We start from the raw sequence: 25,053 nt of genomic DNA, 5'->3' as shown, positions 1-25,053 counted from the left end.
TAAAAAGAAACAACTGGAAGAACAGCTAATTAGGTTATTTGGCAAAAAGGACAGTAGCAAAGTTAAATGTAAAATAATATGTATTTTTCTCAGATTTAAAAGTGCATGAGGTTTTGTTTTTTTTTTTTCTTCTTCCGGTTTACACTGTCTTTGTTGAAAGTGCACATGATGGAGCTGAACTGAGAAACCAGACGCTAATTATACCTGCTTCTGTTAATGAGGCAAACACAAACAGCACTTCTGAATGCACTATCATTATCACTGTTTCAGCAGCATGCCCTAATGCAGCCACACAGTGGTTTCTCAAATACTGTTTATCACTTGATGCTCTTGTTGTACACTTACCAGCCAATTTACCAGTTACGTCTGGCTAGTAATGGGTTGAATCCCCTTGTGACTTCAGAGCTGACTTAAATCTTCATAGCATATATTCAGAAAGGAGCTAGAAACATTCCTCTGAGAGTTTGCTCCATACTGACATGACAGGATCACACAGTTGCTGCAGCTTTGTTAGCTGCTCATCTAAGATGAGACTCTTTTGTTCTACCCCCTCCAACAGGTGCTCTACTGGATTGAGATCTTTTGACTGTGAAGGAGTACAGATAACTCATTTTCATGTTCAGTAAACTAATTTCAGATGATTTGAACTTTGTGACATGACACGTTGTCCTGCTGCAAACAGCCATTAGAAGATTGGCATTGTGGGGTCATAAAAGAACGAACATGGTCACAAACAATACTCAGGCAAGCTGTAGTATTTAAACAATGCTGAGTCCAAGAGGTCCAAAGTGTGCCAAGAAAATATCCTACACCACTAGACCATTATTAGCCTGAAGCACTGATGCAAAGCAGAATGGATTTATGTTTCATGTTGTTTATGCTAAATTCTCCTAACATTTAGTTGTCTCTGCAGAAATTCAAAACAAAACAAAAACTTCAGACCAGGCAACAATTTTACAATCTTCTCTTGTCCAGTTTTGGTGAGCCTTAGTGAACTGTAGCCTCAATTACCTGTTCTTAGCTGACAGGGGTGGTACCAGGTGTGATCTTCTACTGCTGTGTACAGGCAGAAGACCACACCTGGTGATGCAGAGATGCTCTTCTGCATACCTTGGTTGGAACAACTGGCTCTTTCAACCATTGTTGTCTCCTCAAAGCAGTCTGGCCATTCTCCTCTGACATCAACAAGGCATTTTCACCCAGAGAACTGCTGGTCACTGGATATTTTCTCTTTTTTGAAACCACTCTCTGTAAACCCTTGAGATGTTTGTGTGGGCAAATCCCAGTAGATAAACAGTTTCTGAAATACTGCGCTAAAGAAATTGCACACACATAATTATGCAAAAAACATTAAAAAGTAATGTGGTGCCAGCAAAAAGACGTATTGTTCAAAGTCACTTAAATTACTTTTATTATGGTGAATATGAATTACATTCTTAGAAAGATATATTTAATCTCGATTTTTTTTCTTTCTTTTTCTCTTTTGAAATTTTATCTTCAATCGCAATTCCATAATTTATTATGATTGTTATTTATGTATTTTACCATTGTAGGGCAGTAGGAGAGACAGCTGAATAGTTTGTCACTACAAACAACAGTATGGGCAGTAAAATCGTGTGCATGCAAAAATGTTCTGATAGTACAGTACATGAGTGAAGTGCAGCATTGAGATGATCACTAAGAATAAAAGATGAAAAAACGATGCACTGACTCCAGATCAGCTTTTTTGGTAAGTTTTTTTTTTTAATCAAACTGCGACTGTGCAGCTTGCTTTAGTCGCGCGCTGATGACGACACGCGCAGAGGCGGTGCGGGTTTGCCACGTCGGTCTCTGTGCAACGCATTTACACTGTTGCTCTTCCAGCCCAGGGCTAACTTTTTGTGGCGTTTAGTGCTCTCACCCTGAGAAAAGGCGACCCCCCCGGTGTCGCCCTCGCCGCTGTAGCCCGTCGCCACAGCAGCTCAGTCCAGGGAATTGAAGCTGAAAGGCGGAGAAATGCTCGGTACTGCCCGGACTCGCCGCACAACTGACTGATGCATCCTCGTCCAGCTCAGCCGCCCGCATGTTGTCGATGTTTTGTGAGTAACGACGGCTTTTACACAGCTTTTAAACTGTCCACGTTTGCCACCGAGCTAAAAGCTATTGCCTGTGTCCGTTTTAGCGCTCTTTTTAAAGTGCGCTCCCAAGTTTCCGCAGTCTTAAAAAATGACAACGCCGCCTGATGTCATGATCCAGACGAGCAGCTTTCAGTGCACGTCTTAGCAAGTCTAACACCCCCCCCCCCCCCCAAGAAGAACAAAAAAATAAAAACCCAAAACACCGTCTCACAAAATGTTGTGCAGAGTGCAACAAAAGCATTTCACAATTATAAGGAGTCGCGCTTAAAGTAAGAAACACGTTGCACTTCCACAAAATTGCTAAACACCATCCTGCAATCCCTTCATTGTAGTTCATTTCTGTACGCCTCAGTTCCCGTTTTCACTTTTGGCTTCTTTTTTTTCGAGTTGTCATCTTGCGTCCCTGCGCTCTGTTTGAGTCGCGTGTGCGTGAGTTAACGTCGGTTTCCTGTTTGTACAGTCAGCTCCAGTGCTCGATATTGATGCCGCACAGTGGCCTGTGAGCAAGCTGTTTTATCTTTTCCATCATGTTTCACAAGCTCCATCAGCATAAAGGAAATGTTGGTATACATAGAGGCTGCTGCTTATCTGGCTCTGGTTTAATTTTCGTTTAGAAGTCTGTCACTGGTTGATGAGAAACTACGTTCTTGGTGTGTGTGTGTGTGTGTTTTAAGTCACTGGGTAATCATAAGAATCTATATAATGAGAGTGACAAGGATTTGAGTTGTAGCTACACTTCCTGGAGGTTTGTATGTTCTGTTGTTTGCAGCCCTGCAACAAGCAAACAAGAAAATAATGGGGGGAAAGTCTCAAGTGTCTCTTTTTATTGTAGGTTATCATTATTTTAGTTTTTAGTATGCGTTTCATGTTTTACGGTATATCTATAATGATGAGTGAACAGGCTCACACATATACCCAGCCTGTTTTCTACTCATAAATGCCACCATACCTTTGACAGAAGAAGGAAAAACAAAACGCTGAAACCCTCAGAATCATATGAATGCTCTCACTGGCCGCTTCATTAGGAACACCTGTTCAACTCCTTGTCGACAGAAATATCTAATCGCTCAGATATTTAATCAAAAAATCTAAGCAGTCCATCACAGGGTGGTAACTCTGCATTTAGTTGTGTAGATATGATCGAGACGACCTGCTGAAGTTCAAACCATCAGAATGAGGAACAAAGATGATGATGAAAGTAGCATGGTTGTGCCAGACAGTTTGGTCTGAGCAATGGAGAAACTGCTAATCTACTGGGATTTTCCCTCATAACCATCTCTATGGTTTACAGAAAATGGTCAGAAGAATAGAAACTTTCTAGTGAGTGGCAGTTTTCTTGTGAAAGATGCCAAGAGTGGAGAATGGCCAAACTGCTCTGAGCTGATAGGAAGGCAACAGTAACTTAAAAAAAATAGCTTGCTCCAACCAAGATGTGCAGAAGAGCATCTCTGAACACCTCCAACCTTGAAGCAGATGGGCTATGGTGGCAGAATACCACACTAGGTGCTGTTTCTGTCAACTGAAAACAGGAAACTGATGTGTAATGGTGTGTAGGGTATTTGCTTGCTGTACTTCGGGCCTTTTAGAACCAGCTGAGTATTGTTGCTGAACTTGTGTATGCCTTTATGATCACAGTTTGGCCATCTTCTGATCACATTGAGTTCACTGTGCACAAATGATCTCCACAGTCTCCAAATCTCAGTCCAGTTGAGCATCTTTGGAACGTAGTAGAAAGGAAGATTTGCGTTATGGATGTTCAGCAGACAAATCTGCAGCAGCTATGTGATGCTGGCATGTCAGTATGGATCAAAATCTGAATCTCTCATGCACCTTGTTCAATCTGTGCCATGAAGAATTATGTCAGTTGTGAAGGCAAAGGAGTGTCCAACCCAGTGCTAGTAAGGTGTACCTAATAAAGTGACTAGTAATCACGAGATAAAACGGCAGCAAATTCTTAAAAATCTGGAACTGACTACAAATTATTTAAATTATTAAGCTGTTAAAAGTGTCTTACATTGAATTCCCCTTTTCTTTTATAGAATATACGTGATGTTATTGCACTTATTGCACTTTACTACATATAAATTGCTACTGTTGGTTAGTGTGAACGTCTCCATTAAGAATAGGTGAGTCTGAAAAGTATGATATGCGATATGACCGAAATCTCATATCCCGATATAAGAATTCTATCGTCCCGATAACAATAAAAATCACAAAAATGTAACATTTTCTGTAAATTCTGTGAATCTCGGGCAGCTCGACTTGCGTGAAGTGTTTCCAGCTGCGCGTCCTTTACCCGGAGTCGAGTGTTTTAACCGATGCATGAAACTATACATTTTTAGACATAAGTTGTAACGGCCACCGTTTTCTTTGTATTTATTACACGGCGTGCTGCGGGGAAAAGCCTGTTCTAACGTTTGAGTCTAAGGTTTATTTTTTAGCACCTGGCGGCTCTTTTTTAATTCTCATCTGTAAATAATCTGCTCTTTCACGTGATTCAGTTTATTTTGAAAAGTCTCAACAGGATCTTGAGCTTTATTGTGAAAGGTTTATGTGGAACATAATTCAAATATTTATTTAATATTTATAAAAATGAACCAGTTACAACTTTTTGTATGTGACCTGTTTACTGTTTTAAATGTGCCATAAACTGAATATCTGTAAGGCTACAACTCTTTGGTTGACATGACTTCAGAGATCTTGGAGATTTGTGGAAAACGGTTGCGAAATTGTTTTTAAAACACACACACTCGCGCACACATGCACTTTAAAAAAAACCAAAACAGACAAACAAAACAAAAAGTGACTCTTGCGTGCTCCCACTTCAGATTTTAATCCTTTAAATATGGAACCGTTTAAACTTTAAATTTAAAATAAGCTGTGTATCTGTGGACTTCTGTTTTATAAATGTGTGCTGCAGAGCATCAGCTAGCTGACCTATTACCACAGCTCATTGGGCACCTTGATAGAAAAAGCTCAGGTGTAATCAGTAACAGTCTGTGAATTAGGCCAGATATGAGTAAGCACGGGGACATTTGTTTGTGTTCTCTAAAGGAGCAGAGAGCAGGTTTTGTCTGGCAGGTTGTCATTTTCTGTGTATATCAGTCTCACTAAACACATTTGCACACACCCTCAGAGGTGTGTTAGCATTTGAATTCTTTGGCATGAAGACACTTAAAAATCCCTCTGTAAACGCCTCTGGGCATTTGTTTCCCAAAATCAGCGTAAGCATGCCCAACTGCTTACGTTCAGGTTTTCTTGTCTGTGCAGTCAGAGAGCAATGACGGGTCTTTTTGCCTTGCTTAACAGGGAGTTTGACAGGAGAGTGTAGCCTCTGAAAAGATAAAGGGGATCTCTGTGTCTATTTCTATAGCCGCTTTTACATAGACTGGAGATGAAATGGGCAGCATCTCAAAATTCGAATCGAGAAACTGCCCATGAACTGAGAAAAGTCAAGCGTGCAGCTGCCAAGATGCCACTTGCCACCAGTTTGGCCATATTTCAGAGCTGCAACATCACTGGAGTGCCCAAAAGCACATGGTGTGCAATACTCAGAGACATGGCCAAGGTAAGAAAGGCTGAAAGACGACCACCACTGAACAAGACACACAAGCTGAAACGTCAAGACTGGGCCAAGAAATATCTCAAGACTGGTTTTTCTAAGGTTTTATGGACTGATGAAATGAGAGTGAGTCTTGATGGGCCAGATGGATGGGCCCGTGGCTGGATTGGTAAAGGCCAGAGAGCTCCAGTCCGACTCAGACGCCAGCAAGGTGGAGGTGGAGTACTGGTTTGGGCTAGTATCATCAAAGATGAGCTTGTGGGGCCTTTTCGGGTTGAGGATGGAGTCAAGCTCAACTCCCAGTCCTACTGCCAGTTTCTGGAAGACACCTTCTTCAAGCAGTGGTACAGGAAGAAGTCTGCATCCTTCAAGAAAAACATGATTTTCATGCAGGACAATGCTCCATCACACGCGTCCAAGTACTCCACAGCGTGGCTGGCAAGAAAGGGTATAAAAGAAGAAAAACTAATGACATGGCCTCCTTGTTCACCTGATCTGAACACCATTGAGAACCTGTGGTCCATCATCAAATGTGAGATTTACAAGGAGGGAAAACAGTACACCTCTCTGAACAGTGTCTGGGAGGCTGTGGTTGCTGCTGCACGCAATGTTGATGGTGAACAGATCAAAACACTGACAGAATCCATGGATGGCAGGCTTTTGAGTGTCCTTGCAAAGAAAGGTGGCTATATTGGTCGCTGATTTGTTTTTGTTTTGTTTTTGAATGTCAGAAATGTATATTTGTGAATGTGGAGATGTTATATTGGTTTCACTGGTAAAAATAAATAATTGAAATGGGTATATATTTGTTTTTTGTTAAGTTGCCTAATAATTATGCACAGTAATAGTCACCTGCACACACAGATATCCCCCTAAAACAGCTAAAACTAAAAACTACTTCCAAAAACATTCAGCTTTGCTGTTAATGAGTTTTTTGGGTTCATTGAGAACATGGTTGTTGTTCAATAATAACATTATTCCTCAAAAATACAACTTGCCTAATAATTCTGCACTCCCTGTAAGTCTTAACCTCTGTTTTACTGTTTGGTTTTTTTTGGGGGTTTTTTATCATTCAATAAAAAAATTGTGAGCTCATTTGAGTGGCTATAGTTTGTGGTGGAACTTTCACTGTGTTGTAATCGAAAGTGTGTCAGATAATTTGTCTGTTCCATTTCTGTCATTGAAATAAGGTTGTGAGTTAAAAGAGCAGCTAGAAACTGTCCTCACAACATTCCAACGAAATTCTGCTTATTGTAGATAAGATGGCTCAGAGGACCTGTAAGTGTTTTATATGTGAATGAAGACAACCTTGTTTATTATCCCTCTTAGGTTTTAACAGATTATTTCAAGTATAGTTCAAATGTGATTGACATTACATAGTAGTGTGCTAGTTGTATCAAACACAGCAGCTTTGACAAGCTTGTAAACTCTTGTTGAAGTTGCCTTTCATTCTGAAAACAGTTACATAGAATTAAAACGATTTAACAAAAAAAATGACAAAGCTCCGTTCTCGCTGAGTAGAGGGCTTTGGGTTTTTGTCAGTTCAGTTTGAATGGTGTGCTGCAGGTTTTTCATAATCTGTCTTGTCTTATGAAACGTTGTCTTCTTTTCTGGTTTGGTTCACAGTGGCCTGGCAGTACATGGTGGCTCACTGAGGAGGAAGGGGGAAGTCCCAGTGGCTTTTGGTTGGTGGGCTCTGCCCTTGGTTGCCACAGTAATAGGCGACCATGCCAGGGGGTCGCAGGGGTCCCAGCAGACAGCAGCTAAGTCGCTCCGCTCTGCCGTCCCTGCAGACTCTGGTCGGAGGAAACGTCGGGAATGGTACAGGCCTCAGGAACAGGTATGTACACAGGGAGCCTCTCAGTGCTGTCAAGATGCAGTAATAAAGAGGTTTTGATTCATTAATGCATTTAAAGCAGGAATGGACTGATTGAGAAATTCTGAGCCAATTCACAATATAGAACTTCTTTTTTCTTGTATTATGTCAACTTTCTGTGTGAGGTGAAAGTCAGAAATCTTGATGATACATGATTCATGTGTCATCAAGATTTCTGAATCATTTTCATCTAAATGAGACATTTACTATGAATCATCACACTCTTTTAACCTGTGATGCACATGAACATTGGCCACTGACAGCTTCTTTACAAGACCACTAAAGAATAATTTTGAAGGTCAAATTTCGATTCAGAAATTCACTGCAACTGTTATTTTTGTATGTTTGCTATTATTGTGCTTTGAGCAAAACATTTGTTGTAATGTAGACAAACCAACGATCAACTTATAGGATCTTGGATTGTTGCCCCCCGACTAGGGATGGGTATTGATAAGATTTTCACGATTCCGATTCCATTTATGATTCTGTTTAACGATTCGATTCTTTATCGATTCTTTTTAAAAAGGAGAACACTAAGGTCGATTAGCTTAGCGCTTTGTTTTATATCTTCTCTTTGAACAAGATAGAAATTTAGGAGTAACATAGCCTTACAAACCCAACAGTGAGATCTTAAGAGATCCACAGCCTACTGCTCTTCAATGGGGTGTCACAGGGTCCCCAGGAAAAAAAATTGTAAATGTAAAATAATAAAATAAATATTCTTCTGTAGCAATAACAAAGTATAACATAAATTATTTGTAGCAATTATACAAGAATATCCAGTAATGTCCCTGCCTACGATTAAACACATTCACTTACCAAAAATCGGGGCATCTACTGTGGCAAATGGGTGCAAGCGTTTTATCACAAACTTAGTCACTGCTCGGTGACATTCGTCTATCCTGGCCTGAAAGGAGACGCTACCGGTAGACTGCAGCGACAACTGCCAGCATCTGAGCCAGCCAGACTCTGTCTGTGTCTCTCATCATGGTCACCTAAATGCACAGTAATGGCAGGTTTTGTAATAAGGCAGATCGCGCTAACATAATATGCACTGTTAGTTTACCTGCCGCATTAACGGGAGAGGACGTGCAAACGTTACCGCTGCTGCTGGGTTGAGATTCACGAGTCCGGAGCGGAATTAAAAACACGACATTCATTTAAAGTTATCGTGTGTTTTGTGAGCAAATGCTTTTGCATATTCGTCGTGTTTCCTCCCTTAAATGAAATCTCTACTTTTGAAGTATTGCAAGTTGTCCTGTTGTCACCCGTTCTCGTAAAGTATAACCAAACTTTTGAGCGTTTGAGCCGCTTAGGCGCCGTGTTTCCTGCCAGGTAAATGACGCTCCGCAACGGGTGACGTCATTCGGGGCGACTGGAATCGATAAGGGAATCGTTTGCAAAAATGGCAAACAATTCCAAGGAATCGAAACAGTGGGAACCGGTTCTCAACAAGAACCGGTTTTCGATACCCATCCCTACCCCCGACTAGTTGGTGATCACAAGGAGGTTACAAGGAATGAGTTCACCTGGCTGCAGCCAAAAAAAACAACCACTTGTTGCCAGGGTGTTGTAGACTAGTCTCCACATCCCACTTTGTTTGCATACACACCTTGCAGTAGGTGTCACATTTTTAATCACACACCCAGATGTGTTTGAGTATTTATATTTCTCTCTCTCTCCTTGTGTTGCGTGCTTTCTTTTTTCTCTTTTTCCCTCCAGGAGCAGTAACACGCTGGGTCTATCTGCTCCACCCATCTCAGCCCTCATTACTCCGGAGCCAGTGCGTCACTCGAGGATCCCCGAGCTGCCATTGGACAGCAGTCTGCTGTTTGAGTTCCTGCTTTTTCTCTATTTGCTGGTGGCCTTGTTTGTCCAGTACATAAACATCTACAGGACAGTGTGGTGGTACCCATACAGCCACCCTGCTGCCTCTACCTCACTCGTAAGAACACATAACACACTCTTTTCCCACCAGTTCCCTCAGTAGTCCTAAAAAATAGGTCATCATTTCAGTTTTCTGTTATCACAGTTTTAAAACTGTAAGTAAAACTGCATCAATATGTTGCTGTCTTTCCCCAACTCATAACATGCGACTTTCTTATTAAGAGGTTTAATTTAATAAGCAACAATTTCTCTGTGGAGAAACAAACCCCTATCTTTTTATCTTCCCACAACAGAACTTTCATTTAATGGACTACCACCTGGCTATCTTCATCACAGTAATGCTGGCCAGGAGGCTCGTTTGGACAATTGTTTCTGAGGTAAACACAGATTCGATCTCTGTAAGCAGTCAGCAAGCACACTGTAGGGACCTGATCCCTCATGATGTCAGTGTGGCTGCCGTGCTCTCTCTCATAACGGCGTGTTGTTCTGCTTCTGTCTCGCCCAGGTGTCTCAGTGCAGCGGGGGGTCTCTGCTGCGCTACGTGCTTCTAATCGCAGCTCGACTCAGCCTGCTGACCCTGTGCGGCTGGGTGCTGTGCTGGACGCTGGTCAACCTCTACAAGGAAAACTCTGTTCTTAACCTCCTCTTCCTGGGATATCCGTGAGTGTTTGGTCCACTTCACTCTCTAAAGGCCAGTCTACCACTGAATAATTTGTCTCAAAGCAAAGTATTTCTAAGTGTTTTGAATTATCTGGAGTGAAGCAGTCAAAGTCTGCTATCAGAGGCGCAATGCATGCAAATTGTAAAAAATGGGGATAATTTTTATATTTGGAATAAGAGTCAGTAGCTTTATAAGAAATAACAGAAACTGGGCTGTGCAGCTCCTGAATGAAGTATTGTAAAAAATGTGCACAGGTTGTGTGGTGATCTGATAAGCGCTTTATCTGAAGTGCTTCCCACAAATGGTTGCCACAACTGTCAAATGAACCTCTGTCAGCAGGACTTAAATTGTCTTTTTTTCCTGCTTGCTTTGGCATCAAATTCTAAAAGACATTTTTCTGATTGGACTGTGTAAAAGTAAAAACCTTGCTCGCATACACGGTTTATGGCTGCAGCAGTGGGAAAAAATCCTAAACTTAAAAGCATTGGAAAAGGAATAATTTGGCTACTATACATTTTCTAGCCATTAACCAGATATTTTTTAAAGGAAATGGTTCAGATAGCTGTAAGTTTATGTAGACATTGTATTTACCATCTCATCCTCATCTGAAGGTAAAAAAAATGCTTTTGTGTCATTTATTTATTTTTCATCCCCAGATTCGGTGTTTATGTCCCACTCTGCTGTTTCCATCAAGAGGGAGGGAAAAGCCAGGTGGCACCAGCCGATTGTGATTACACAGCTGACCACCAGCAGACCGACCTAACAGAAACCCCCTTCTTCCGACCACGCGACTTCCTCTTCCTATTACGAGAGAACCTCAGAGAGCAGTTTTCCAGCCCCCCACACACGCCCACACACACCTGCCCGCCACCCACACACTCTCACACACCAGAGCTGATTCGAGCAGAGGTGGAGGAGCTGAAGAGCGACTTCAACCGGCGAATCAAGGAAGTGCTTTTCAACTCGCTCTTCAGCGCTTACTACGTAGCCTTTCTGCCCCTCTGCTTCGTTGAGGTGGGTGTTTCACTTGCGTCTCTTTCTCTGTCATAAATTCCCGACCTTTCGCGTTGCATAGGGTTGCTTCTGGTTTCTTACTCGTTCTTCTTACTCCTACAGAGCACCCAGTACTATGACATGCGGTGGTCATGTGAGCATCTCATCATGGTGTGGATCAATGCATTCGTGATGCTGATGAGCCAGCTGCTGCCCCCCAGTTACTGCGACCTGCTTCATCGCTCGGCGGCTCACCTCGGCCGCTGGCAGAAGCTGGAGCACGGCTCATACAGTAACGCACCTCAACACATGTGAGTGGCCCAGTGTGCGCACACTCTGGTGTACTTAGACAAGTTTAGAAATGTCTATTTAATAGGTTATGTATAACTGTGGTGTTAATGTTTTGCAGGTGGTCAGAAAGCACCATTTGGCCTCAGGGGGTGTTAGTACGACATAGTCGAAGTCTGTATAAGGCGGTCGGTCCCTATAATGTGGCTCTCCCCTCTGATGTTTCCCATGCAAGATTTTATGTGAGTACCTGTGAATTTCCCATATTAACTACACTGATGTTCACCATTTTTCAGTTTATAGTTTTGGTCCTTATTCCCTTCTGATCTCTAATAAAATGTTTTTCAAATGTGTTCAGAAATGAGGAAAAAACAAACAAAAAACATCAGCTGTGGTGGAACTGCCTTCCTTATTATGTAGTCACTGCTCTGTGCTGTTCAGCAGTGTCCCTCTTGCAGCAGTATTTGATTACTTGCAAGCATTAGAAGAGTACAAGCTTATCGCCACTGAAGGCAGGTTTAGGTACAGACACACCCAAGCCTATTCATGATTCCTGGGAAACCTCCTCCCTCCAACTCAGGCGTGTTTACGTTTGATTATGAAAATTCAGTTGCAGAGTGTCACCAAGAGGTGGCGCTTTCCTCACAAAAACTTTGACTTGTGTTGATTTCTTGTACAAAACTTCATGTTATAGATCAAAGAGAAGATCTGAAATTGGTTCAACTCTAATTTTTCAGTTATTGTTTGCTTGGTGATTATTTTTTGCAGTCTTCTGTTTGATCTGTGATTATGATCAACATTCAGCAGGTTAGTCTAGTGTTAACTCGGTCAATGTCTTTTAGGAGAAACTGGTATGTATAACGTTTTCAGCTCCAGTGAATTCAAGCACTTTATTTACATGTTGCCAAGGTAAATTACCGTGTTGGAGCTATTTTCTGTGTATTTGTGTGAGCGTGAACGGACCTTAATTCTGATCAGCTGATTGGGCTTTGTGTTTTTGTGTGGGCAGTGATGATGTGTTTGGAAATAAGAGTACTCATAAACTAAGCACAACCTCATGCTGCCTTTATTGAAACGGGACATTAGAGCTTTACCAATTAAAATGAGATTTTTACTACTTGTTTCTGCCGAGTGGACGAAATTAGAATTGTGTTTGTTTTTGCTGTTGAAACCAACAATTTCTCCTGAGGAGATGCCGTGTTCTCACAATTGTCCTGAATTTAAGAGCGATATTCTAAAAACTGTTTGTTTAATACAGTAGACCTGAATAAATTATAATGACAAACTCTTTTAGTCAATCCATCAGGTAGAAATGACTTGTGCCACATTTTAAGTTGCATAAAACAAACAATAGAGACGGTATTACATGTATTTTTATTTTTGGGGGTTTTAACAGACTTTTGCACTTAGTTGAAAAAAAAAAAAAAAAAGATCATTAACACAAAATACTGGATTCAAGGACAAAACAGGACGGGAAAACCGGAAAGCAGCAATCTCTCCTCTTTGAAGTCGTCCCACTGTTCCAGAAAATACAAATCACTGCTTTGGAGAAAATCATAAGATGTTATATAAGAGGCCCATATAGCGTGTTGGGATCATGGTATGAATCAGGGGTCAGCAACCTTTAACACCCAAAGAGCCATTTGGACCCGGTTTCCACGCAAAAGAAAACACTGGGAGCCGCAAATACTTTTTGACATCTAAAATGAAGATAACACCGTATATATTGTTTTTTTTACCTTTATGCTTTGTGTGAACAACTAAAGTGTGTTGCTTATGAAATCCATGAAGTGCTTCAGAGAAAATTACATCCTATTTATGTAATTAACACATTTTGAACTTTTACAGAAATATAACAAAAGGAAAACTGAACTAAAATGATCCAGCAAAGACGATATATCGTCTTTGGGCTTTTCGAGGCTTGACCTGACTTTTAAAAAATAATTGGCAAAAAATGCACCATGCTGCTAAAAAAATGAAAAATAGATATTTGCAAAATTCTGATTAAATATGTATTTTACCTGGTTAATGTGTGTAGCAGGGCGTGGTCTGCAGCGCCGCTGCAGGGGAGGCGGAAGCACCGGAGTGGCACCCGCAATCACGCCTCGCCGTCTTTACATCTGTGCTGTTGTGTTGGTGTGTGTCGGGCTGTGAGCTGAAAAGCTACAGCCGGCTGTAAGCGTCAGCAACCGTGTGTGAAAAGTGGTCAATAAAGAGATGCTGAAAAGCATGTTCATGCAAACATCGTCGGGTGTGCCCTGACTTCTGGTCCCGAACCTCTGTGCACAGTGTCTGCAAATCGGGGCTTTCATCTTTACGCAGGACTGTAAGCTGTCATCTGTGAGGCGCGAGCGGTGTTTGTTTTTAACATAGTCCACGGTGGAGAACAGCTGCTGACATAATGTGGATCCGAAGATCCATAATTGGCCTACCTGGGGTTGAAAGTCTCGAAAAATGCATGCCGTTTTGGCGGGTACACCGGCTTCCGCGAGTGTGACGCTTATTTTGAGCGATGAAAAAATAATAGAATGTAATTTTATTATTTTATTTCAATATCACAATAATCTTCGAATTTAGAACTTAAGTTAAAAAAGAACTAACATAAATAAAATACACTTCAGCTAAATACTTCTAATTTATTTTCCCAAACCACGCGGAGCCGCAGTATAAGGACTAAAGAGCCGCAGGTTACCGAGCCCTGGTATGAATGTTTGGGCTGGGGTTTGAAAATCAAGCTGTTTGAATGGTTCAGACAGAAGGGTCCACAGTAACACTAATGATGGTTTGGGCTCTTACCTGTCAGCAAAAACAAGATTTGACATCACTGCTGCGTCCATCATGTAGCTCTTCACTGAGTCTGCACCCCAGATGTTTAGAACAGAGCTCCACGTGGCCCATGTCTAAACACAAACTACTGCAACAAGTGAATAAAGTGAGTAAAGTACGAGTTTCCTCAGAGGCTAATGCACTGTGTTCAGACTGCCGGTACAGAAGCGCTGATGTCTGGCACTTCTCACTCAGTGATAGAGTTGAGCTAGCATCTTTACTTCTCGCTGACTCTGAAGCCGAGCTTCAAAAAATCATCAGCCTGTGGTCAAGCACAGCGGCAAAATTTGTGTGGCTGCTCAACCACAGATATTGTCTTTAAACAGATATTGGAGAAGAAAAACATGCAGTAAGATGTGATCTTTAATGGGATTCCCTGAAACAGCTGGATTCACACATCGGTGAAGTGATTAGGAAGCTGCTCGGCGGCTGGTTGTGCCCAACATTTCTGAGTATTTATTTACCGCCGCCCCCTCTGAGTGTCCTGGCTGTCTCCCACAGTCCACAGCAGGTCAAGTTGTCTGCCACACTAACCTGCTAAGTGTCCATACATGTGTACTCTATTCAGTCTTTTTTGTTTTGTTTTGTTTTTGCTTTCCCACCCCACAAAGCTATAGCCAATCCTGGGCACTTTGACAGAAACCCACACTCTCTCACATTCACATAAGCAGCCAGTTTAAATTTAACAGTTAACCTTCCTGTCTTTGGAGTGTGGGAGGAAACCTGTGCAGGCACGGTGTTAACAGGGGAACTCCAACCAGAAAGGCTCCAGTCCATCAGCAGGTTTCCAGAACTTTCTTGCTGTGAGGCAGCAGCGCTAACCACTGCACATATTGAATTTTTTATTTTATTTTATTTTTTTAATCTATGACACTCTGTCATTTTTTCCCCCCGTTCTTTGTGTCTGTTTGGCTTCCAGTTCCTGTTCCACAAGCCGCTGCGGATCTTGAACCTGCTGATCTGGATCGAGTCCAGCGTGGTTTTGTACCAGTTATACTCTCTGCTGCGCTCTGAGCGCTGGAACCACACATTGTCTCTGGGCCTTATTCTCTTCTGCAACTACTATGTCCTCTTCAAACTACTCCGAGACCGCATCGTGCTGGGCAAAGCCTATTCCTACCCTCTGTCCTCCAACAGTTTGGGGCTCAAGTCACAGTAAAGACTACACGGCGAGACCTCTCCTACAAACTCTGGACGCGGAGGCGAGACAGATGGAGGCCTGATGGATGTGGAAGGTGCTTGGAGATTAAGGGACTCATAATTGTGTTTTGATACGGTTCAATTTTTAATGCAGTGTTTATATATAGACCTATTTAAAAGAATATTTTTATTTTGTATACTATTTCGAGTTACACCGGGCATTACCACGCTCATGTCATTAGCATGTTGTGTTATGTTGTTGCTAGGTGACAGGGAAGTCAGGGAATGCCAGGAAGTGACTTTTCACCAAAGATATTTTAAGTGCAGGCGGCCAATGACGGCGCAGACTTTGCCTTTGACAGTCTGTTAAAACAGGCGTTCGATTCAGAGCAGAGGGAGGTTTCATGCTTGGGTCCTGATTGTCCTTTATTCTGCTTCAGTCTTAAATCTGGAACCAGTCGTTTCTGGGGGCATCAGCACGATTCCTTCATTTCAGTATTGGTGCAGCTCTTTGTCTCTAAAAGGAATAATTTGGGATTTTTGGGAAATGTGCTTATTGTCTTTTGATCAAAGTTAGACACTCAATCTGTTAACATTAGCAAATGCAAGAAAAATGGCTAGTCTGACAAATGTTTACCGTACCTTTTCATACCTGGGAGTCAAATCCTGCTGTTCTGCTACAAGTCTCTGCCGTCACAAAGATGCACATTAGTAGACTGCTTGTGTTTTGTCCTCCCCCTTTTGTTTTTATTTACTTGGGGATTGGCCATTTTTCATGATTTGGGTTAAATGTCCCTTTGCAAAGTTAGCTCTCTAAAGAAAAGCAACACTTAAAGGTTCCTAGTGTGTTTAAATTTAAACACCAAGGGCTCCTGTACAGGCGTCCGTGTTAGATATATCACTGTTTCCACTGCTGCAACCTCTGTAGTGACCCTAAAGGACTCTTTTTGTTTATATCTCTGAGATGGCTTTAACATAATGGCAGAATCTGATTCCCTGTGTGTGAAACCTTTTTTTTATTTTTTTTATATTTATTTATTTAATTGAAACAAAAGTCAAAGGGTAAAAATAAATCTGTCCAGTCGGTACATGTGAAACATGTTCATATTAATGAGCTTTAGGGGGTCATTGTAGGTAATTTTAGTGATTTTTGGTTTGTGCAGGATTGGCTGTTCCACTGTATAAATACTTAAACCTACGCTAAAAAGTCAGCTGAAGCTACTATCGAGGCAAGAGTGTGATATGAATCTTATTATCTAAATGTAAAAGGATGAGAACATTTCCTAAGAGTAAGTATTCCTTTAAGCAAAGTCTCAGTCTGTTATTTTTTTACTCAAAGTCCAATAAACTGTTCATGCAAACTGACTCGAGAGCAGTCTGGAAGAAAAACACAGTTGGTACTCCAATCCGCGGCCTCCGCAGACAATGCCGTGTTCTTCTCATTCAGCTTCTAACCACGTTTTCACAGTTAGTATCTGCTTGCTTCGTATCACTGGCTAACTGGAGGGTGGAGTAACAGCACCAGTCTCGCAACAACCTCACAAGCGTCAGACAAAATCTTTTGTCTGGCATCGTTAAACTCACTGCGCACTCATGAAAGTCCAAGTACAGTATTTAAAGTGAGAAAGGCTGCTGCTGTGAGAGGGTGATGCCTGAGCACACTTTCACACACTGAAATCTGGCTACAATACACCATGTTACTTAATGTTCATCCAGTCACTTGAATGTTTCAAGTATGATGGGATATAGGACTGTATCACATCAGGTCTGTGTCTGTTGTGGACTGGAACATCCTTCATCCTCACCCTTGACCCACTGCAAATAAGTCACTGTCACCATGCTCTCATTTAGGTTTGAACGCAGAGGGTGTTTAATAGTGACACTTCAGTGGGGACTGAATGCGTAATCGCAGGGTGTGGAAAGACAGCCACTTCATGTATTCTCAGTTACCGGAATGGTGTTACAAACAGGTTGCCTTGTTGCATTGTTGTTGCCTTTCTGTGTAGCTACACTTTGCGATCATCACCTTACCCGTCAGTAGTTTTGCCTTTATGTTCCTCCACCTCTCCATCACCAGCGTCCGTCTGCAGCCAGTGCGTAACTTCAGGCAGTATTAAACTTTAGTTTGACAAAGTGGATTTTTTTTCCCCATATTGCTACCTTTGAGATGAACCAGTGTACATGTGGAGCACACAGGTTTGACAGATCCTCTAATTCACATGTCATACATGTTCTAGTTTGTCTGCAAACGTCTCTCCTTTCTTTGGTGCTTATACTTTGTGGTCACTTTACACTTGAATGTAGCAAAGTCTTGCAGCTGAATTGTGCTGTTGATGTGAATCGGTATTTTTTTTATTTTTTTTATTTCTTTCTCCGTGCTGTTGCCTTCAGTTGAGCGCCATTGCTGAAATGAGTTTTGAATGGCTCTCATCTTTTAATTTGCCCAGGGCAATTCTGAAATGACACAATTTAACTCTAACTCCCGCTTCTGTGGAGAGTCTGCTTTGAATAAAAGCTGAAGAATTGAGATATGAATAGATTCTAAATTTATTACTGCTCTACCCTCTCGATTTTAGTCAACTTGTTGCTCATTTACTTCAAATGGTTTTAAAAAAACATGACATATCCACGTTTCCACATTCAGAGTCAGTGATGAACCCGTTGAGTATGTCAGTGCTGGAGAAGTCAAAGGAGCTGGTCCTCATATTTCGGCTTTTTACAGTGTTCAGGTTCCCCACAGCATTTCTGATTTTTTTTTTTTTTTTTTGAAATTGGAAATAAAAACTTGTCGAACCAACGTTGTGTTTGTTTTAATTTGTCTTGTGAGCAGACTGGGGAAAAAAATAGAAGACACTTGCCTTATTTCAAAGCATATATTTCATTAAATCTGACAGATTTCTGGTTTCTTCAGAAACGTCACAAATAAGTAAAAAGTGCTTATGTAGGCCTAAACTAACTTGGGATGCCATCATGTTCATGTGGACACCTGCAGTGTTCTTATGTGGCCAGCAGATGGCGCTTGGCAATAAACAACACTCCACAAACTGCTTCATTTACCAAGTAATCTGCAGACTTGCAAAAGTCCTGAAATATCAACACCTGCAAAACGCTTCCACCCCGCCTCCCACTGTAAATAAAGCATGCTATGCTTGTAGATAACTACTGTTTCCACTGAGAGGTTTGGAAGGAAACAGTTGGCAACTTTGGTAGCTGACTTGTACATTCATTCACAAATATAAATTTCAGTAGAGAAAACAGTGCAATCTTTAGTATTAGCTCAGTTAAAATGCTGCAGTGTCTAGATAAACAGTTTCTCTGGTCCCACCCCATCAGTCCATGTTTCAGATTAAATGAGTCCAAATAAAACTTGGTTATCCTGATAAATGTTCTAAAAGGGAGAAAAATACTTTCTTGATATCAAAAACTAAGCAAAGGCACAAATTAAAGTGGCCCATTTGTCATGTCATTACTGGATCTGAGTCTCGTCTGCGTGTAGATATTGGCATATTTATGTTAACATATCAGTGCTGTGGGTTGAAAAGTGTGGCTCCTGTTATGCCAAAGGGATTTGTGGCTGTGGTTTTACACCCCTTGTGTGGTCCTCATGTTTTTGTTTTCACCCCTCCCTACAGTCCATGAAGTTTCCTTTTATCCAGTAGCAGATCTGAGCATATTTCAGAGGCGTGATTCTCACTGCTACATTAAATTCCTGGGACGCACCTTGTCGCTCCACCCACTGATGCCCGGAAAACACACCTATCACCTTCCGCTCCCAGCGTCGACCAGCCCACATCCGCGCGTAGACTCCCGAGCCGCTAGCCCCGGGTTGAGCGTCGCAGTGCTGGTACAACAGGTCTGAAGTCTCCTCGCCGGCACGACAGAACCGATACACCAGCTGTCCTGGCCGGTCGTTATCGAATCCTGAGAAGTGGACTCGGCGACCAGGCAGTCCCTGAGCGGGGGGGCTGACTCCCAGCTTCATGTGGCGCCGTTTGTGGGGTTTCTTGAGTTCAAGCAAAGCATAGTCATAGTCCATTCCTATGTCATTAGCATTCCCTTTTATCCAGCCTTTGGGAACATGGGTGCGCTTGGCTCTGATCCACTGGAACTTCATTATGTCACTGGTAGGTGGTGCGTAGGGACTCGGACCTCCTTCAACATGGTTGGTGAAGTTGGAGAGAAGGTGGAAGGAAGACTGTTGTGTGTCTCGTTGCTTAGGTTTTAAAAAGCCAACCCGGAGCCTCTGAGCTCCTTTCACATAGTTTTTACCATCGTGAACACAATGAGCAGCTGTGAGAACATGACGGTCTCCCACCAGTGTACCAGAACACCCAGTGGACAGTTTGACAGCCACTGAGAATGGATATTTAAGCAAGAAGTCCTGCCCAGCAATGCTAAATCGCCCATCGTGGCCAAAGATCTGGCGCTTTCTTCTGACATGTGACCTCTCAGCCTTGCCTGAGGACCCAGTTAAGTAGGCTGGGGTCGTGTTAGAGTTGGGGTTGTAGCCATAGATCCTAATGGCAGTCTCAGTGAGCCGACCATTAGAGTGGAGAGTCTCATATGCCAGGAGACTCCGCAGGTCCCAGTAGCTTGGATGAGGGGCCTTCTTGTGGCATTCGGGGTCACAGGTTGAGGTGACGTCCAAGCGGGCCTGAGACAGAAAATGAGGGGCCGGCCGAGCCTCCGTGTGCTGGGGGATGACCACAGGGATACGCTGGAGGACCCACTGAGGGTGAGAGGAGGAGGAGGAGGATGATGAGGAAAACGGGAAAACAGGTAGAAGAAAAAGGAGAACGAGGAGGCCGGTCAACCTGCGGAGAAGAGGCAGGAGAGGTGAGTGAACAGCAGCACTGAAAAGATCAAATTTATCATACCGTGACCGGACGTTCGGACCCCTCAGCAAACATAACTAAAAAACAACATCTAGAATGCATTTCAGATTACATCACTACAGCCGGGAGAGTTTCTTTTTTTTCAACTTGAAGAATTTTTAACTTCACTGAAATCTGGCAGCCACAATCTTCCACTTTAAAAAAAATGCAGCCGATACCACGAACAAGGGCAAAGATCAGGCGTACTATGCTCGGATGGAAAATTCCCAAAGTGGCCTGAGGGATTGGCTTAAGCCTGCCAGAGTGGTGGAATAACAATAACAGTGTTACTGCACTAAATACAAGCTCTGTTACTTGTAAATAGGTTAGGGTGACAAAAGCCTTAATTTTGTATTTTAAACACGCTCAGACTTTTCTCTGCCCCCCGTCAGATCAACTACTTGATACACTGCTGTCAGGAACGGTAATAGAAAAAAAATTCCATATCTGACTCTTGGATTAAAAAAAATCTTATTTTTTTAACTCATAAAATCAGAAGGCTAAATATCTATTTTCAGCACTGGTTTTCTAATTGCCGGCGGTAATTCTTCTTTACAGGTTTATTTCGTTATTTTACAACCTCGCCCTAAGGAGATTTTTCACGGTTCACACCCAGCCCCCCTACCCTCCTATAAACTGGGTGAAACCTGCCATAGAGGTTGCTTACCGGGGGAGCTCCGCCCGGGAGCGAGGCATTGTCAGGAGTCTCTGCAGGTGAGCTGTTGGCTGAACACCGACAGAGGGGCAAAACGCCTCAAACTAGAGCAGACTGCGCCCTCGATGGAAGCTGTGAAGCGGTGAAGAACTCCTGCTGCGAAAGCAAACCAGCTCTTCTCTCAGCTCTTCACTCAGGGACTGCAGACCTCAGCTGCTGAGCCGTGAATCCAAAAAGGAGTCGACAGCGGACGCGTTGAATCATCGCTGCTGCTGATGCTATAGGAGGAGGGGCAGGTCTCCTGCCTGCCTGTCTGGAGTCAAGCAGTCACATCCGATGCGGATGGAGTGTAACCACCCGGTCACGTGACTTTTTCTATCACAGGTGCTGGTTACCGTTACGAACTTTCTGCTGCGCGTATAATCAAATCCAAAAAAGCGTGTGTGCTGTATTTTTGTATCACACGCCGTTTCTGCATCTGGATTCAATATAATCAATAGTTCGATTTTATTCTGTAGAATTTCTGGCAGCGATGATCAAACAGAGAAAAAGACAGACAGTCTGTGACACAATGACATTTTCAGAAAGAAACCCACCAACATGAAACACGCACGTGCTCCGAAAGAGAAAATCGTGGACCCTTTAAAACAAGATGCAAAGAATTAGCAATTAAAATGTTTCTGATCAATAACTGCTTATGAGGAAAACTATCTGGCAAATAAGTGCAATGCTGTTGAAATGATAAAGATCTCAAAATGCAAACTGCTGCTGAAGATGGTCTGCTAAAGAGACTGTAGAGTTTTGCCTACTTCAGCAGGTGTGCAGTTGAGATCACCTCAAGAGTTTGAACTTTAATCACACTAAAGATTTTTTTATTACACTTTATTACACATTTTATTAAAAATGAATCTATCTATTCCCCTCATTCACTTATATTTTTTTGCTTTTGGTGTTGAGACCATCTGTCGTGCAACATCTATCGTGGTGCCTACAGAGTAATGTCTGATATCTAAATGTAAAGTCATGTGCATGGTTGCAATTCTATCACGTCGGTAAAATCTGGCCACAGGCAAACTCACTACACTTAGGTTTATAATTTGCTGAACAAAGACACCGTTTCTTTTTTTAGTTTTGATGCAGACGTTGATTCAAAGTACTGAATTTAGAGCTTTTCGCTGTCATTTTAAATTTGAGCTCCAAAGTGATGAGTGAGGCCAAAATAAATCTGTAAGATAGCAGAAACTTTAGGAGTGGCTGGATCAACAATCTGGTGCATTGTTAAAAAGAAGGAATGCACTGACCAGCTCAGCAACACCAAAAATGCCTGAAAAGACACAGAAGACATCTGAAGTGCATCATGATAGAATTACTTCCTTGGCTAAGAAAAGCAACTTCAAAACATCTAACAAAGCCAAGAGCACTCTGTGGGAGGAAGGTGTGATTGTGAAGGTGAAGAGATGCCTTTATGAGTGGAAATGTGCAAAACCATTTAGAGTTTACCAGAAAGCGTCTAAAAGAGCCAGTGCAGTTCTGGAAAAGAAAAATAAACTTCCCCACAGATGAAACCAAGATGAAACTATCACATTACCTGTCAAACATGTGGAGGTAATTTCACAGCTGCCAGTGGACGTGAGTCAGTGGTTAATGATGATGTGGCCGCTGCTTCAACCAGCAGATTGAATTGTGTGATGCAGTTGTTTAATCTCTGCTCTGATTCAGCCACATGATGAAAACCTGATCACAGTGAAAATGGATAATGAACCAAATATATACCACAAAAGCAACCCAAGAGTTTCTTAAGGGGAAGAAATGATATTCTTCTCTTATTGACTGAAAATTACTTTCATCCAACTATCAAAAAATCCCACATTTTAAATGATGTTACATTAGCTCATTAATTGAACCTCTAAAAAAGTATAAATGTATAAAAATGGCTTTAATTTTTAAACACTTAATGCAAAAGATTTGTGAAATCTCTTAAAATCAAAACTGAAAGCCTGCACTTTCAATAAAAACACATTGATTGTTTGGTTTAAAAGCAATCTGGGTGATGTACAGGGGCAAAACTACCCCCCCCAATTAAGCAATTATGCAAACTTATCCACTTTGTAGAAGAAGTAGAACTTATATTTGTGCTAATACTCATCAAATACTACTAATGAAAACATTAAACTTGGCCCACCTGAACCAAGTCGCATGTCATAAAGAGACAGAGAGATGGAAAACTTGCAGAGAGGACTATGACAGAGGAAACTGAAGAGTGTATGTTTGTTGGTGTTTGAGAGAAAAAACTGAGATACTGCGCATACCTCAACAGACTCACACAAACACTGACCCACATCCATTGTTTAGCTAGGACAACACGACCAGATTCCTTCTCCTCTCTTCTTTCCTGTATCAAACTCAAGTACATCCACAAACACTTGTCAAAAGCCTCATTAGATAACTATGTAACACGCATACATCAGTGTTTTGCCTAAACAAACTCTCCGACATGTTGAACTGCGGCGATCAATCTCGTGACTTTTGGCAACAGCCAGCTTCGGGGAAAGGTGTTTATTTCACAATAAAAGTCACGTTTCACATCTTGCAGCTGTGATTTTTTTATTCTTTTTTTTCTCGGTGAAAAGCTTACATTTACTGTATGTTTATAAGCCTCCTTCCATTGTCACTGATGACTCAGAGGAATGAATATAGTGGGAAGAAACTGCTCCTGATGCAAATGTTGGAAGCCTGCTTGACATTTAAACCACCCATGCTGAATGTGCAAGCTGTTAGTACATGTTATGACTTCATTTGGAGTGAGAGCCACCAGAAAGACTTGGAGAAAGAAAGAACATAACTAGAGGGTAAATGGTGGGATTAGTGCTTCTCTAACCAACCTCCACCCATCCCTGTCTGTTGTGCAGAGCCTTCACAGATAAACTTTGTAATTAAAATCAGTCAGAACTCATTTGTGTTAGTCATGAGAGTGAGGTTAGTTTCTGTTTCTGGAGCCACAGGGGCAAAAAAAAAATGTGAACAACAAAAAAAGACCTCAGAACCTCACCTTTTATTTTCCATATAAACTCATCCTCTTTTTCTTCTTCCTCTTGGTCTGAATTAGGAGGTTTATAATGAAAAGTAAAGAAGGCAGATTGTATTGAAGCCTGTGGTAAAAAAAAAAAAAAAAGCTGCTCACTTGATCTATGACCTCAATAAATACTTTCCCCTTGAGTTTATGTTTCAACTCGACAGTTTCAGGGCTTATTGAATACAGAATGTCTTTGATTTGCAAACTGTGTCTGAATGAGTTTTTAAAAAGTGAGAATAAAGCAGGTTATACTTTGAGGGTTTACCTTATACCACGTGCTACCATATGTTCAGCTGTTGACTGTAGTTGTGTGTTTGCTTTGCAGTTTGTGTTCACTTCTTACCCAATGCAAGAAAGGAAAGAAAATGCTGAGCCATTGTTGAAGATATCCTGCAGCTGATTAAAGCGCATCACCTTTGCCAAGAAACAGGGCGTACTGGCTGGCTCATCATAAAACTTCTCTGAGTAACAATAACCGCGCCCATCCAACAACACAAATATGCAAAGAAAAGGCACATACAAACGAGGCAACAAGTTCAAGGGGGAAAAAAAATCCAAAAGGGGGTCTTAGAAAGGCTGTTGGGCAACTATGTGGTATTAGACCAGCTTCAGAGAGTGTTGGCATCGATCTTCCAACTCTCTGAAACTCTAAAAACAGCATTCCTCCTTTGGTGATGAAAGCACGGTCTAACACACCAGTGCAAACCTCCCCTGTAGGAGTTTCAGTGGTCTGAGATCTGGTGACTGTGGCATAGAATCACATTATCATACTTGACCCATAGTGCACTATGGATGCGGATTCTTCTCATTAAGACAGAAAAGGCTATCACTCCAGACCAGATCCAGGCCAAGTCAGGGAAATGCATTACGGACACACAGAATCCCCTCACTGTATGGATCAAGGGTTCAGGTTTTTCATTTTGGTTTCTCACCCTGCTGTAGGTCTCCCTCCCTCTCTCCGTCTCTCTGTGGAACACTGTCTGGAACAGCGGGGTCTCATCCTCCTCCCACTTACCTCTAATCAGCTCCATAGCCTTTCTAGGCTCGGCTTGTTTCTCACACTTTCAAGACTACATTTTCAAAACTGTGCAAATCCACATT

The 25,053-nt window shown here is 42.0% G+C and overlaps 2 protein-coding genes across 2 annotated transcripts; one reads left to right on the top strand and one right to left on the bottom strand.

The window, feature by feature from the left end:
• Window positions 1-1,789: 1,789 nt before the first annotated feature.
• On the top strand, window positions 1,790-18,147 carry tmem39a (transmembrane protein 39A). The gene is made up of 9 exons (XM_086290893.1): window positions 1,790-2,078; window positions 7,306-7,519; window positions 9,278-9,500; window positions 9,736-9,819; window positions 9,948-10,102; window positions 10,760-11,117; window positions 11,220-11,407; window positions 11,506-11,626; window positions 15,130-18,147. The coding sequence occupies exons 2-9, from the start codon at window positions 7,407-7,409 to the stop codon at window positions 15,367-15,369; spliced, it is 1,482 nt and encodes a 493-aa protein (XP_086147019.1). The 5' UTR covers window positions 1,790-2,078; window positions 7,306-7,406; the 3' UTR covers window positions 15,370-18,147.
• LOC147339228 (serine protease 23-like) lies at window positions 16,361-23,535 on the bottom strand. Its single transcript, XM_086290905.1, has 2 exons — window positions 20,892-23,535; window positions 16,361-20,164 (listed from the first exon to the last, which is right to left on the bottom strand). The coding sequence occupies exons 1-2, from the start codon at window positions 20,918-20,920 to the stop codon at window positions 18,967-18,969; spliced, it is 1,227 nt and encodes a 408-aa protein (XP_086147031.1). The 5' UTR covers window positions 20,921-23,535; the 3' UTR covers window positions 16,361-18,966.
• Window positions 23,536-25,053: the final 1,518 nt, after the last annotated feature.

This window comes from Aulonocara sp. 'chitande type north' Nkhata Bay, linkage group LG1, assembly GCF_057382095.1.
Source record: "Aulonocara sp. 'chitande type north' Nkhata Bay isolate Kocher_YH1m ecotype deep benthic linkage group LG1, A_spYH_male_GT1.1, whole genome shotgun sequence".
In the NCBI taxonomy this organism is placed as follows: Eukaryota; Metazoa; Chordata; class Actinopteri; order Cichliformes; family Cichlidae; genus Aulonocara; species Aulonocara sp. 'chitande type north' Nkhata Bay.
This window is presented reverse-complemented; position numbering and strand designations above follow the sequence as displayed.

Bases quoted from the DNA above. Each gene is read 5' to 3' on its own strand.
- tmem39a (XM_086290893.1), top strand. From the start codon at position 7,407: ATGCCAGGGGGTCGCAGGGGTCCCAGCAGACAGCAGCTAAGTCGCTCC. The intron at 9,820-9,947 runs GTAAACACAGAT...TGTCTCGCCCAG, and splicing joins TTTGGACAATTGTTTCTGAG to GTGTCTCAGTGCAGCGGGGG. The intron at 11,408-11,505 runs GTGAGTGGCCCA...AATGTTTTGCAG, and splicing joins AGTAACGCACCTCAACACAT to GTGGTCAGAAAGCACCATTT.
- LOC147339228 (XM_086290905.1), bottom strand. From the start codon at position 20,920: ATGCCTCGCTCCCGGGCGGAGCTCCCCCG. The intron at 20,165-20,891 runs GTAAGCAACCTC...TCTTCTCCGCAG, and splicing joins TCCCGGGCGGAGCTCCCCCG to GTTGACCGGCCTCCTCGTTC.